This window comes from Phyllostomus discolor, chromosome 1 (genome assembly GCF_004126475.2).
Source record: "Phyllostomus discolor isolate MPI-MPIP mPhyDis1 chromosome 1, mPhyDis1.pri.v3, whole genome shotgun sequence".
Classification (NCBI taxonomy): Eukaryota; Metazoa; Chordata; class Mammalia; order Chiroptera; family Phyllostomidae; genus Phyllostomus; species Phyllostomus discolor.
Window position 1 is genome coordinate 64,858,212 of NC_040903.2, and position 14,783 is coordinate 64,872,994.

The 14,783-nt window shown below is 42.5% G+C and overlaps 1 protein-coding gene across 4 annotated transcripts in view; it reads left to right on the forward strand.

Annotated features, from left to right (window-relative positions):
• The window catches only part of RSU1 (Ras suppressor protein 1), a 186,193-nt gene that overhangs the window by 49,501 nt on the left and 121,909 nt on the right, over positions 1-14,783 (forward strand). For all 4 annotated transcript variants that reach the window (XM_036023827.1, XM_028507762.2, XM_036023841.1 and 1 more), the window contains 2 exons: positions 1,820-1,902; positions 2,182-2,296. In XM_036023827.1, the coding sequence (XP_035879720.1) occupies positions 1,820-1,902; positions 2,182-2,296 (198 nt within the window). The remainder of the gene's footprint in view (positions 1-1,819; positions 1,903-2,181; positions 2,297-14,783) is intronic.

A 14,783-nucleotide genomic window follows, 5' to 3' on the forward strand; every position in this document is an offset into this window, starting at 1 on the left:
CAAAAAATATAATAATATATGTGCCCTTCCATGTTACAGTTATTTATTTATGTTAGTTTTTAAAATATGTATTAAACCACTGACAGAGGCTTTAAAATTTCTAGCCATAATTCTTGTTCTCAGCCTTTTAGAAAGTGCTCTTATTAGTATAGTCCATTTTGTTGATAGTATACAATTAAACACACTTTATCCTTTCATATGCAAACAAATTCTTGTTGAAAATGCTTGTAAAAATTAGGGAAAACTGATTTTTTTCCCAAGAACTCATGCTTTCCTTCAATGACTGTTCTTTCTGCTTCTCCAGATGGTGACATATATGTCATCCAGAAATACTGAATTTTCTGAGCTTGGCTCTGAAATTACATTTTTTAAAAAATTTTATTGTTATTTTTTTTCAAGATTTTACTTATTTATTTTTAGAGAGGGAAGGGAGGGAGAAAGAGAGAGAAAGAGAAACATCATTGTGCGGTTGCTGGGGGTTATGGCCTGCAACCCAGGCATGTGCCCTGACTGGGAATCAGACCTGTGATGCTTTGGTTCGCAGCCCGCACTCAATCCACTGAGCTATGCCAGCCAGGGCTAAAATTACATTTTTTAAACCTTATCTATACCCTCTCTCAGACTTTCTTAAGCATCTGAAAGCAACTCTAAAATATTTTCTTGGGCCCTGGAATAAATTTCTTTTTGTTGTGTAAGTTAACATACGATTCTGACAAATTTTGAAACATTGGAATGTAATCGAATACCTGTAAACAGATAAAAAAAATACATATTTCTGGTTATACTCCTTTTTGGTTGAGGATAAAAAGATTCTTTGGGATTTTTGCCTTTAGTAATTTGGATCATATTATCATTGTGGAATATTGTGAACTAATTTCTGATTACTGGTATTCTGCCTAAGTTAGGGTCATCTCCATTTTTGAACTCTATGTCATTATTTTAGCCTTTGTCCTAATTTATTTTTATTGTTAAGGCTGGAGAAACAAGTAATAATACAGTTCACCCTTGAACAACACAGGTCTGAACTGCGTGGGTCCATTTATGCATGGATTTTTTTCCCATATACACAGTAAATATACTTTCCTATGATTTTCTGAATGACATTTTCTTTTCTCTGGCTCACTTTATTGTGAGAATACAGCATAGGACACCTGTTACACAGCTAACGCGTCCATTGCCTGTCTGTTTGCAGAGAGGCCTCCTGTTCACAGGGTGCTGTTAGCAATTCAGTTTAGGGGTCAGAAGTTGTGCATGGACTTTGACTGTGCAGGGGTCATTGCCTCTAATCTTGTTCCTTTTCATTGTTCAGGGGTCACGTGTAATTAGTCTGATTATGAAAACAGTGAGCAGTGATTTTGGCCTCTACAACTGGAAAGCCTCTTAGTTGTTTGTTTATTTTTAACATAGTTCTCTTTACATGGAAGAGCTGTTTGCCCCAAGCATTGATATAAGTGACACAGAGTTTTCTTTGTTTTACTTTGGATGCAAATGGAGTAAGAAATGTGAATCGGAAGTAATAGAAGAAAAATAGATATCTCTTCTGCAGATCTATTGAAACTTTGTGTCAAAAACTGCTGGTGCCCACAGTTGTTAATTGTGTCAGTGCTCGTGGATATAGATGTTTTCCTGAACACACCAGCCCCACAATAAGCCAGTAAATCTAAGTTTGACCTGCTTGTTATTATTGCGAGCCCTAGGTGTGTCACGGGCTTTTCACCAGGCCAAGGTTATTAATCAAAGCTGACTCCCTTGTATTGATCAGACCTCGGATGGTCGGGTTCCATGCCACCCTGTTTATATATTGCTGTTTAATTTGCAGCCACCCTGCGTGCACTCTATCTAAGTGACAACGATTTTGAAATCCTGCCGCCAGATATCGGGAAGCTCACGAAGTTGCAGATAGTAAGTAATTTATCTAAATTCTGAGAAAATCAATTCACTTCTGCAGCCCCTGTAGAAGTTGAATCAAGTCGATTTGAGCAGGAGTAGGGTTTGTTTTGCAGGAATAAACCACTACTCTCAATACTGGTTTTGTTCTTCTGCAGACACTTGTAAATAAGTTGGGAGGATTGAGGCTTAAAGAAAAGAGGGCATGGAAGAGGACAAGAGTTTATGTTCAGTGCCTGTTTATGGGAGTTTATGTGAAATTGTGTTGACAACCCCTTGTTTTCTTATATTTAGCTCAGCCTTAGAGATAACGACCTGATCTCGCTGCCGAAGGAAATCGGGGAGCTTAGTCAGCTTAAGGAGCTCCACATTCAGGGGAACCGCCTGACTGTTCTGCCCCCAGAACTAGGTAAGGTTGCTGATGAATGAGGTCAGTTCTGGATTTAATTAGTACCGATTGTCCAAACGCAGCAGTTCCGAGCAACCCTCTCTCCTCTTGTTGGCAAGTATTCTAACCAAAGACCCCATTCTGATCACTTCCACTAGCATTTGTCATTGACCAGAGTGCAGCTGCAACGGGCCTGACCTGCCCTGTGCGCCATGGCCAATGGCCAGCAGCCGGGGGCCCAGAGTCTCACAGACTGCGGATGAAAGCAGGCTGCCTGCTGTAGCGAGGAGCCTGAGGTCGGTGGGGATGGTCTCATCGGTGGCTCCTCCTCTACTGGCTGGGGCTGGGTTTTGTTTTTGTAATCACACCACCACTTTTATCTTTTTAATCCCGTATTTTTTTTTATTTTAGTCTCTTGTAAACTTTTACCAAATAGTGTTTGCTTATAGCTGCTTGAAGCTCCTTTTTCAGTCATAAATTTGGTTCTCCCCTGATTCCACCACCATTGGGAACTTTTAAGTGTGTTCTGGCTGGGAATTCCTCAGTCCTATCCCACTGGCCCGAGTCTCACTTTTCTGCCTGGTCACTCAGATGGCCCAAGGTGGGCTCTGACCTTCCTCGGAAAGTACACCCAAGCCTGTTACTCTGGTACTGAGGCTAGGCCGCCCTTCTGGGAAAGGCTCATGAGTTTGCTTTGTTTATGCACACTCTCGGTAGCCTTTAATGTTTTCTACATGTGAACTGCATTGTTTCTCAAACTATGACTCTTTGCTTTTCTCCTCCCAAATACCATCATTTTGAAAAACACATTTAACCCAGAGTTCTTTGAGGAGGTACCTAAGATGAGTCTGGTGATTTTACAGATGCTAAGTTATTATAAATTAGAATGTAAGCTCACTGAGAGAAGGCAGGGGGTTCTCTGTTCATCCCTCCTCGCCCACTGTGTACATGGGGTATGTGCTTAAGGAACATGTCCCGGAAGAATTAATGAAGTGAGACCCTCAGATAGGATAGCAAGGTTCTGAGAAGGCTATGAGCAGACACAGCCTGACTTCTATTCCGAGTGGTATGTGCTGTCCAGCATGGAAGCCGAGAGCCACGCTGCACGTGCTCAGTAGCCACAGGTGGGAAACGCAGACAGAACATTTCCATCAGCACAGGAAGCTTTGTCGGGTGCTGTTCTAAAGGAAAGGGCAAAAGCACTCCCATGATTCATGGAACAAACGGAAAATTTTACCCTCACTTTTTCCATCTCCTTTAGCTCCTTCGTTAGTGTAGAGAGAGAGAGAGAGTCTAGAGAGTGTTGTGCTGATTTTAAGGGCAGAAAAATAACTCAGCACTTTCCCTCCCTGAGTTACAAGCGGTCCGGTCTCACTTTCAGAGCAGGCTATAGGATCAAGAAAATGTCTTTACATGATACTGATAGATGATTTCTATTAGATTATAATTTGTTATAAAAAAGATCTAGTTGAACCTACACACACCTGTGTATTTATATATTAAAATCTTACTCATATTGCTTATCCTATTTATATAGGGCACATTATCATATTTGTCTAACATTTCTGTTAAGCTCTCTGATAACAACTTACATGGTTTTTATTCAGCAGTAGAATTAAGGGGAAAGTCTTTAAATAACTTTATTTTTGTGAGCCATATCCAGAAAAGTTTAATCTTAATATCTGCCTGGTGGCAGTTTTCCCTAATTACACATAAACACTTTGCTGGAAATAAATGATAAATCCCTGGGAGTTTCTGTTACAAATCTAACTCAACGTGAAGACAGATGTATTATTTATTTTTAAACAGTGATTTTCAAAAAAAGTAAACTATTATTGATAGCAAGACAGCAATAGCCCATAGGTATTAAGGCCCTGTGGGCTGAGGCACAGTGTGAGTGCTTTTCCGGTGCTCGCTCCTGTCATTGGAATAAGCATGATAAGTTAGAGGTGAGGAAACTGAGGCTTGGAGACAGTGACATGTTCCTCGGGACACAGTTAGTGAGTCACAAAGGTGGGCATGAAGCCGGAGAGGCTGTCTTCCAGGTCCGCACTCCTAACCACTGTGGTGTACTCCTTCCCGTGTGTGCCAGTAGAAGGATTCCTAGGCAGCGGTTTCCAAGTGCAAACATGATGCAACACTGGCTCACTTCCCCGGGTGGTAGCAGGAGGACAGGTGACACAGTGTGGCCAGTTGTATGGCTGACTGGGATGAGGTGTGAACAGCAGGGCCAGAGCAACATTTGGCAAAATACAGATGAGACGGCCTCTGGGAAACCAGTTGCTGTTCCCCTGTCCTATTCCAAGTAGTTGCCCTGTCCCTGGGGTTCTTCCCCCAGTAAACACCCAGCCACAGCAGGAGCATCCTTTATCTGTGAACCGACTCTCCATGGTGCTCATGCGGAGCTGCTCTTGTGCTGGGGCCGATGCACTTGAAGTTCATTGTACCTGCTCTACCAGTATTCACTGGCTGCAGGTTTGCTCTGGGTGCACTTTATTTTTTATTTGCACTTTATTTTTTATTTATTTTTTAAAGATATTATTTATTTATTTTTAGAGGGAAGGGAGGGAGAAAGAGAGGGAGAGAAACATCAATGTGAGAGAGAAACATTTGTTGCCTCTTGAACTCACCCCACTGAGGACCAAACCTGCACGTGCCCTGACTGGGAATCAAACCGGTGACACTGTGCTTCACAGTGTGGCCCCCAGCCAGCGGAGCCACACCAGTCCAGCCTGCTCTGGGTGCATTTGAAAGTGTGGGTAATGATCTGTCCCCTGTATATTTTTTTTTTTACAAATCTAAATAAGCAAGATAAATACTTTTGAGATTTCTGTGAAATTTCCTTGAAAAATAAGTTAATAAGGAATTTATTAACTAGAAACCTTGTTGGTAAGAGTATTGGCCCAAACAAGGGAATCCAGCTGAGTTCTGACCTGTCAGATATGAGAACACACAGGGACACAGCAAAAGAAAGTCAGGGGCTCGAATGGGGTTTCCGTATGTAATCGTGTTGCTTTCCTTTCCTTGTGTACCCCTGAGTAAGTTATTTTAGTCGTTATGTCTGATTCCTACACAGTAACTTGCTTGATTTGATGTTAGTCCAATTTATCCATAGAAAATTAGATATAAATTGGGTCTGTCATTTACCAATCCACTTATTTATTCATTCAGACATTTACTGAGTTTCTACTTTAGGCCAGGTCCTGTCTCCAAGGAACTTGCTTTTCTAATAAAGTAAAATTCATATATTCAGCAACTGTTTATTGAGCCCCAGGCTTCGTGTTTATTTCCTGAAGATACAACAGGAGACAGAACACCCTTTGGGACATTCTAGTGGGGGAGGGTGGGTGGATACCATATGATGATAAGTGCTCTAGGAAGAAAAATGAGCATGGAAGGCAGTGTACAAATTCAGGGGGAGGTTATTGCTCTATTAGAGAATGGGCAGAGAAAACCTCACCTGTAAGGTGGTGTCTTTTAAGCAGAGACGTTGAGGAGGGAAGGAGCTTCTCTGGCAGAGGGAACAGCAAGTGCCAAGGACTGAGATGGGGTTGTGTGCTGAGGATCAGAGTGAGACTAGTGTAGCTGGAATGGAGTGAGCGAAGTGGAGAGCTGGAAGAGATGAGCTTAGATAGGAAGTAGGGACTGCCTCCCATAGTCACTTGTGGCCATTGCAAGGATTTGGACTTTTACTTGGGGTGTAATGGTGCAGGAGCATAAATAATAGTCCCCCAAAGCCACACCATCCTAGTCACCAGGCCCTGAGAATACGTTACCTTGCATGGCTGAAGCACTTTACAAATGTGATTTAGACTCCTGAGATGGGGAGATTATTCTGCATTGCCCAGGCAAGCCCAGTGTACTCAGGAGTCCTTAGAAGAGGGAAGCAGGAGGGAAAGAGAGAGGAAGTAGTAGGCTTGATGACAGAATCATGAGGCCGGAGGCATGCATTGGGGGGACCATGAGCCAGAGAATGCAGGTGGCCTCCAGAAGCTGCAAAGGAAAGAGAATGGATTTCCCCCTGAAGCCTTCAGAAGGAATGCCACCCCTCTGTGTTCACCCAGCTGGTAGTAATGGTCAGACTCTGGGTCTGTCTCAAAGGCAGAACTAACAAGAACTGGTGATGACTTAGACAAGAGGTATAAGAGTGAGGATTGACTGTGAGGTGTTGAATCTGGGGAACTAAAAGGATGGGGAAGATGATGGGAAGGGTAGGTTAGGAGAGCGTGGAGGAGAGGAGCTAGTCATGAGCAGAGTTTGAGTGTCTTAGGTTTGAGATGCCTTTGGATTTTTAATTGAGAAGGCAATTGGAAAATAGAATCTGGAGTTCAGAGGAGAGGTCTGGGCTGTGTAGATAATTTTGTAATGCCACAGATTGGATGAGATTCCTCTAATGTGACTGTAGAGGGTGGAAGATTGGCCCACAAAACATTGTGCGTCAGTGCTGGAGCTGGAGGATCAGGTACCTTTGTGGGTCAGGCTGGCTGCCAGGCAGGAACCTGTGGCCAGGTCAGGGGCTGTGGCTTCCCCTGGGTGGCCCACGACAGCTTCAGTGCTAGTCCAGGGGGTGATGCTTGTGCTTCAAAGGAAGACTGTTTTTTCCAGCATCTGTAGATGAACTGTGCCAGTGAAGAGTGAAATAGACCTGACTCACATGTCCTGAGCCTGCCTGAATCCAAAGTCTCTTCTGGACCTGTATTTTCAGCTCACAGACAATCTCTTTGACAAAGCAGCAACGTGATGACTAAAGTTTCACCCATTTTTCGTCAGTGGGATGGAGAAAAGGCCCGCATTCGTAAGGGAGGGAGGAAAGGCAGACGTACCTGCCTAGCCTCAGAATAGAGAAGGCCTCTGGATAAATAGCCTAATGATGATTTTAAAGCCAGTAACTCTGTGAGCAGTCCTCTGCTCCACTTTTTCATTTTCGTGCTCACACATGAGATAGTTGTTGTCTTATGAGTTGAGGATGTAAAATGTATATTTTTGCCTGGTCTCTTTTCTAAGTTCTCTATGATTCAGTTGCTTGTTCTGGATGGAATCATTACTGGTTTTGTGACTTCTTCACAGTTGTGGGACCTCTTCTTCTGCAGATGTCTGCTTTTGGAGAAGGAAATTGCTGAGTCGGCTAGGCATGCAGTGAAGCGAGTGTTTCAGATGTCAGAGCCTCATCCACACCAGCTGGAGCAGTCCCTGGGTGGGAAGCGTGCAGTGCTGCAGGCGCCTGGGGCCGTGGGCTCGGTGTCCTGCTCAGTGTGCCAGCAGACAATGGCAGCTTTTATTACAGAGATGGGTGAAGCACATGTATTCTGTCTAGTGAGTGCACTTGGAAGGGTAGAAACAACTATTAATCACGTTCAGAAAGTAAGTGATGTCATGAACTAAGAATTTCCCTCCAATTGTATTCTGTAGAATGAACAGAATTAAGAAACCGTAGATATACCCGTCTAAAATCCTTCCTATTATACTTCTTAATCCTTTTCTTTATGGTTGTTGAAAAGCTAAGGAAAAATACTTTCTTTGGAGGCAGGCAAGAAGGAAAGGCGGTATTCTCTTTTTGGTCATCAAGTTCCTGATTTTAAATGTCTTATTGCCACTTGTGTTATTGTCACTGTATCACTTGAGTCCCAGTTATCTTATCCAGATGTTTAAACATTTTCATGTATTCTGTAGATTGTAGAGGTTTGACTCCTCATCATTAATCTTGGGTTCAATGCTCATTACCCCAAGTCCATGCTCTCCAACTGTGGGTAAGTTATTTTACCTTCTACATGTCATGTAGAATGAGGGTAATGATAGCCCCTTTGCAAAGTTTTTTTGTAGGATCAAAAGAATAATCTATGTAAAGAACCTTGCCTTATGCCAGGATTAAGTAAAAATGCTCAGTAAATATTAGGTAAATGAACACACACGCAAGGACGTGTGTGTGTGTGTGTGTGTGTGTACACGTGGCATTTTTGTACTATGAGACTGTATTTGGAGGCTGGCTTTCTAAATCTCCAGAGCTCTTCTAAGACAGTCTAAGCTGAGAGGTTGCCCCAAGTTCCACCCTTTTGACAGGGAAGAAACACAGTGAGTGACTGGTACTTGGTGAGAAAGAATAATCTAGAAGGTTCAAAGGCCAAAGTCTTCAGAACACACTGTGGTTGGTCGGTTTATCACATCAGTAGACGAGAAGCTGTGAGTTAGCTTCTTGTGTGAAACTGAGAAGTCGCATTGGAGGTAGCAGTAGGGGTGTGCAGGGAGGGGAAGAGAAGGGCAAGAAGAGGGTGCAGGTCAGGTGGGGAGCGGCTCCGCATGGCGAATGCTCAGGGCAGACATGACGTCCTGTAAGAAGGGTTTTACTGTGACCCTTTCAATCCCATCATCATAATTTTAATAATAGTCTCTTAATTTCAGGAATGATTTTCCAAGTCTGTGGGTTTTTTTGTGAGTTTTATATTGAAGCTGGGAGCAAGTCACCTGGTTCTTCTACCTGGAAAGTTCTATGGTTACCTTTTGATTGGACCCTTGGTGGCTTGGTTGCTTACTTCATTGATTCATTCATTAATTCATTTATTCACTTCTTTACTTTCTGACACCCTCTGACTGTGAACTTGTCCCTCGGTGTGGGATACTTGGTGGTGCTCACACTGACTAATTATATTCACTTGTTAATCCCATGCGGTGATCTCTGCAGGCGGCAACTTCCTTTTCCAGTTGTTTACTTTGTGGCTGTCTCGTTGCCTTTCGTGACAGTGCGCCTTACACTGACGAAATTTGTCTTCTCCCAGAATGGTTTCGCTTGGTGATCACTGTTTTCAACTAGTTGTTTTCGTCTTTTAATGTTACTGACGTGTGCATGCACCGTGGTCCTTTTGTCACTTGTCTCAGGCTATTAATTGGTTTCATGTTTAAAGAGCACCATATAAATCCATTTTTGGAAGTCTTTCCTATTTTGTTAGAAGTTAAAGCCATTAAAGACTCAGAGTGGGAAGTCTGGCTGTTCTGGACTTCGGCAAACTGGTGTGGCTACTGCCTGGAATCTCTTAGGAAAGAGTGCAAGGACGGTTGGGTCCCGACTCCGGGACAGTCAGGCACCAAGGACATAAGTTAAAATATTTTTCCTCAGTCTAGATGATCCTTTTTGGACATTATCCACCCTAACCCGGGGCATCTTTATTTATTTATTTAAATTTTTTTTTCAGTTACAGTTTACATTTAATATTATTTTGTATTAGGTTCAGGTGTACAGCACCAAGCCACCTTTATATTGTTATCAGACTTGGTTTTCTCTGCCGAAGTCCAGTTACTTTGAAAGGTAGATTTGGATCGTGGTCTATTTAATTAGGTAGAGAAGTAGCACTACTGAATTTGCCATCTTTTCTGCTTCTCTTCTCCTCAGTTTTGTTGATGTGTCCATCTGAGACTTGCCAGTGCAGTCGGGACATGGGGCAGCGTAGTGGAATGCAGTGTGTGGTACCAGCCTGTGTGGGAGACAGTCCTTCCTCCACGCATTGCCGGATGGATGCCATGGAGGGGGTCACTGACCCACATGCTAATCACTGGCCATAGTGGATAGCAGCTGGCATTCTTCTTACTGGGGGTGCAATTTCTAGGTCACCAGAACCTCACCTGAGCCACTTTGATTATGTATGATTCCTAGTAAAATAAAAATGAAAAAAGTACATAACAGGGTTATACAGTATTTTGTATATTTTGTTTTTATTTAAAAGTCGCTTTTTAATACATAAAAATAAGATGTGATATCCTCTTGTTCACTGGGCCGTTGCAGGATTTGTAACGTTCAGTGTGGAGCACTGCTGGCGACGTCTGAACAGTGGTTCATAAGTTCAAGGATGCACGCTTCACGTAGTCTCGTTTTAGACTCTCTCCTAGCAAATGTCAGGAAATTCCACTTGAGACTTTTTAGAAAGTGCTGTTAGTCTAGTCCCCTCCCTCACATCATTGTTTCTCGTGCTCCTCTTACTGCATTAGCCTCACTGCCCTTTCACTGTACACTGGAGTTTGCAAACCCTGACTGTATTTCTGGACTCTGTCTTATAATGTGGAAATCGCCAGCCAACAGGAGTCCACTGACCTGCTGGCAAAAAGCAGTTGGTGAATGTTGACTCCATAACAATCACTCTTACTCTTACTTGCCTCATTGTTACTTTAGCTATACTGTACGCTTAGTCTCTGTCTCTGCCCTTTGGAAGTAGGGACTGATTCAGGCTGAGATGCGCCTACCCGAGCCTTCGAGGAAAGCTGCCATCAGGCCTGGGTGTGGTTGAGGCTTCTGGCTCTAGGGCTTGCGATCAGCAGGGAGAAGTGGGTGTAGGTCCTCTGAGAGGAGCCAGGGAAGAGGAGGAGAGAAGAGGCAGGAGGTTCCTGCAGTGGGAGCCAGGAAGTGGCAGAGCACCTGTTTCATATATTTACATTGTTTATGGGTTAAAATGTTTATCATTTTGTTTTTATTATTTTAGTTTCTTCTGTGTTGATCTGAGGAAGCCAAAAGGATATGTGCTAATATTTATTTAGCACATGAATAGTCCCATTAGGCATTTTATGTGTATCTTCACACTTAAATCTCAACAGCCATGGGAGGTTGGGGGCTTTCTCCCCATTTTATAGGGAGTGGGGAGCATAAGGCCTGGAGAGGATTAGTAACCTACTGAGGGCCCGTGGCTGGTTAGCCCAGGACCCGGGCGTAGAGCCCATGCCACAGTCTGTGGTAACTGTACCAGGTTAACCAAAGGTAGGAACATTTGCTGCTTCTGTGTTATGCTAGGACAAAGTAAAATGTAAATTGGTTTATATAAATAAATAGCATTTCATGGAAAAAAGGCTCTGGATTAGACGTTAATGAAGATACATCCAAAGGCATAATCGTTCGTTTGTGAGACGGGTGACACGAGCCGTGATGTGTTAGGGTAAGAGGGCGGGAGTGGCACTTTCTTTGTGGGACTGTAAACTCGGCTTCTGTACAAAACGGAATTCGTCAGTTGATTGCAAATACTTTTGAAGTTACTTTTAAGCTAGATAGAATTATAAGTACCTCAGTTTATACACAAGAGATTATAATTTGCAAAACAGTTTCATAGACTTTATCTCAATTCTGTTAACATGGGAAGGGGAAGTTCTTGGCCGCTTTTTAACAATGGCAAAACCAAGTGTTGGGGGGTTGTGACTTTCCCCAAGCTATGGTGTTGGTGTGGCTTGTTGCTGGCAGCGTCCGATTTTTAATTCAGATCTTTTGATTTCAAAAATATTCTTCCCAATAGACTATCCATAAAGGTATCAATATTGAGGCAATAAAAGGGCATCATTTATCTTTAGATTAGAGATTATAGTGATTCCAAACATATGCCTTGATTTTTTTTTGTTTGTTTTAGACAAAGAAATGTAAGGGCTAGAAAGGCTTTACCCAACTTTAAATTTTGACTTGAATTATATGATGTGCTTTACACTTTATTTCTATGTTAATATACCTCTGGCCATACTTCACAAAAAATTATATATCATATTGTTTGACTCCCATGCTTAGTTGATAATCAAAAAATGACTCCCATCAGGTCTCCTACCTGATCTTTTTTAACAAGTTCCATCTTCTGTATATCCCATTTCAATGAATTTTTAGCCTTGGAAAATGCTTTAACTGTGGATTTTAAAAATGTTAAGTGAATTATATTTCTACCTGGTGAGTTATTGCCTTAAAGGTGGTGGGAAGATGCAGCACATAAAACGTTTCCATTCCGTGTGATAGATTTCGGGAAGCCCGGTGTCAGGTTAAGTGTGATTGAACACGCGCATCAATCTGTGTGAACACCAGCTGGGAAAGCGTGCCACCGTTTGCACTGGACCATCCTTTGATTTAATAGGACACTAAATGTATTCTTGCCCTGGGAGAAATGCCAGCAGTATGAGATTCCAGATTTAATTTTTTTTATTCTAGAGGCATATCTGTAAATACAGTTTCTATCGCCTGCATACATATATATCTTACTACATTTATGTAGCATCTCCCTCAAAGTATCTCCTATATATTACATTATGCCTATATAAAAAAATAAGCAGTATTACATGGAGCTAGACTCAGATGGAATTGTTTATGTGAGTGTGGGTTTCTTTTGGGGGGTTGGGGCTAGGGAAGGGGTGAAATGGGAGATGATGTCCTTCATGTTGTCAAAACCAGGACTTAGTGAAAGACTCATGATAGTTATGTCTTGTCAAAGCTTGTCATAGATCAGCCATTCTCACTCATGTTTATTTAGCCATTCCTGCATTGTTCACCTGAGCATTGTTCATTTTCAGCTGAGTATTCTATAGGTTGATCACCTACTTACTGCACAAAAGCATCTAATGGTGCCATCTGCACTTCTGTGAAGTTTTAGGCAGTAGCTACATTCTAATGTTAGTAAACAGGCCCATGCTCATTCTCAGCATGCATTTAATGGTTTTAATGGACCTTAGTAGTCTCTGTTACCTTTTATATTTGCTTTTTTAAAACAAATGGCTCTTCTCCTTGGACAGCCCCAATTGGACTTAGCATGTCTCATCCTGACCTCTGGCCCCATATACAGAATGTTCCTGTAATCTGTTGAGTTTGGGGAACAGGTGAAAGTGAAATAGATCTAACCCCTGCTCTCATAAAGAGAATCTTTGAAAGAAACCACTGAACGACAAAAATGACAAAATGAAAATCACAACTATACCTAGATCTACTAGAATGCCAGCTCCACTGTAGCCCTGGAGTGCCCATCCTAAGTAGAGAAGAGCATGTCACCCTCTTCTCTCAACTGGGTGGCTGTACATCCTCATAGCTGGTTTCCCTGCTCCCTGCCTGGCTCCTTCCACTCCACTCTTTCCACAGCCAGCAAGGTAATTTTATAAAATCACAAACTGGATGATGTCGCTTCTCTGGTTAGACTTCTTTAAGGTACTCTTTGAGCTGTAAGACCCCTTAGGACCCAGCCTCCATGTTTTTTATGCTACTGTTCTCCCTCACCTACTCGCCGGCATCTCTCAGTGGCTGCCTCTCAGTTCTTTGTGGTCTTTACTCTCTGCTTAGCATCTCCTGAATATTTGCACACCTGGTCAGGTATCAACTTACATGATTTTTTTCTCCATGAGCCCCTTGCCTTACCGTTCTCAGTAGTCCCCACCGGTTCTTTTCTGTGATGGCATGTTTGTTTGTTTTTATGCATAGTTCTTTTATTCAACAAATATGTGTTCAGTGCCAGCTGTGTATGCTGTGCACTGTTCCAAGTACCTGGGAGGTATCAGTGTGTGGTGGGAAGGGAAGAAAGAAAAATCCCTGCCCTTATGGAGGGTTAGGCCTGTGATCAGTTCAAATTAAAGTTTGTGTAACATATGAGATCAATTTTTCCATATAAATTGCTTTAGCACCATTTATAGAAAAGAATTTCCTTTTCCTATTGAATTGCTTTAGTGCTTAGTCAAGGACCAATGTACTATATAAGTGTGGGTCTAAAAAACCAATTTACGTATGTGTGGGCATGGAACCAATTTGCTATACATGTGGGTATATTTCTAGACTGTGCTCATTGTTAAACCTTTAGAGCAGACCACATTGTCTTCATATGTAGCTTCATAAGATGTCTTGAAATCACATATGTGTCTTCTAATTTTTCCAAATTATTTTGGCTATTTGGCGTCCTTTGGACATGCATATAAATTTTCGAATCAGCCTGTTGGGATTTTGATTGGAGTTTGACTGAATTGATAGCTTCAAGGAATCTTGCCCTAGGTACTGCAGTTATCATTCAGCCAAACACTTGTGAGGACCACTGTGCAGTTTTCTGGGTCTCTGTCTTTCTCATTCTTTTTTCTACTACCCTCCTCCACAGATTCCCCACCCCATGAGTGCCTCAAACCCTGATCTCTCTCCTTTCAGCTCAGGGACACCACCGTATCTTTTGATCTCCCACTTCCCGTGTGGCTTTCTGGAAAGGCTTCCAGGAGCTAGTAGGGCGATCGTGGGTTCCCACTCATTTACTTCCCTTCTCTCAGGTATCAACATCCCGTGCTGCCTGTTGCCCAGTATCAGAAGCAGTTGTATCATTTATTTTGTCCAGTTACTTCATTATTCCTAGAAACAGAAGTCTGGATTAATTTTTGATAACTTTCCCTGTGAGCAGGCATAAAGAATTATTTTTCTGCCTCTTTCTTGCCCATGTGCAGGCCAGAAGCAGTTGTTTTTACTCAGTTTATCCCTTAAGTTTGCTAGGCTGCTGTAACAAAGTACCTCATACTGGGTGATTTAAACAATAGAAATTCATTCTCTTACAGTTGTGGAGGCTGGAAGTTCCAGATCATGGTTTCAGTAGAACTGGTTCCTTCCAGGGGCTCTGAAGAGGGGATCTGTTCTCCTTGGCTTGTAGATGGCCATCTGCTTTCTTTGTCATCGCATCGTCTCCCCTCTGTGGGTGTCTGTGTCCAAATGTTCTCTTATATGGTCCCGGTCATATTGCAGTAGTGCCCACTCTAATAACCTCATTTTAACTAACTC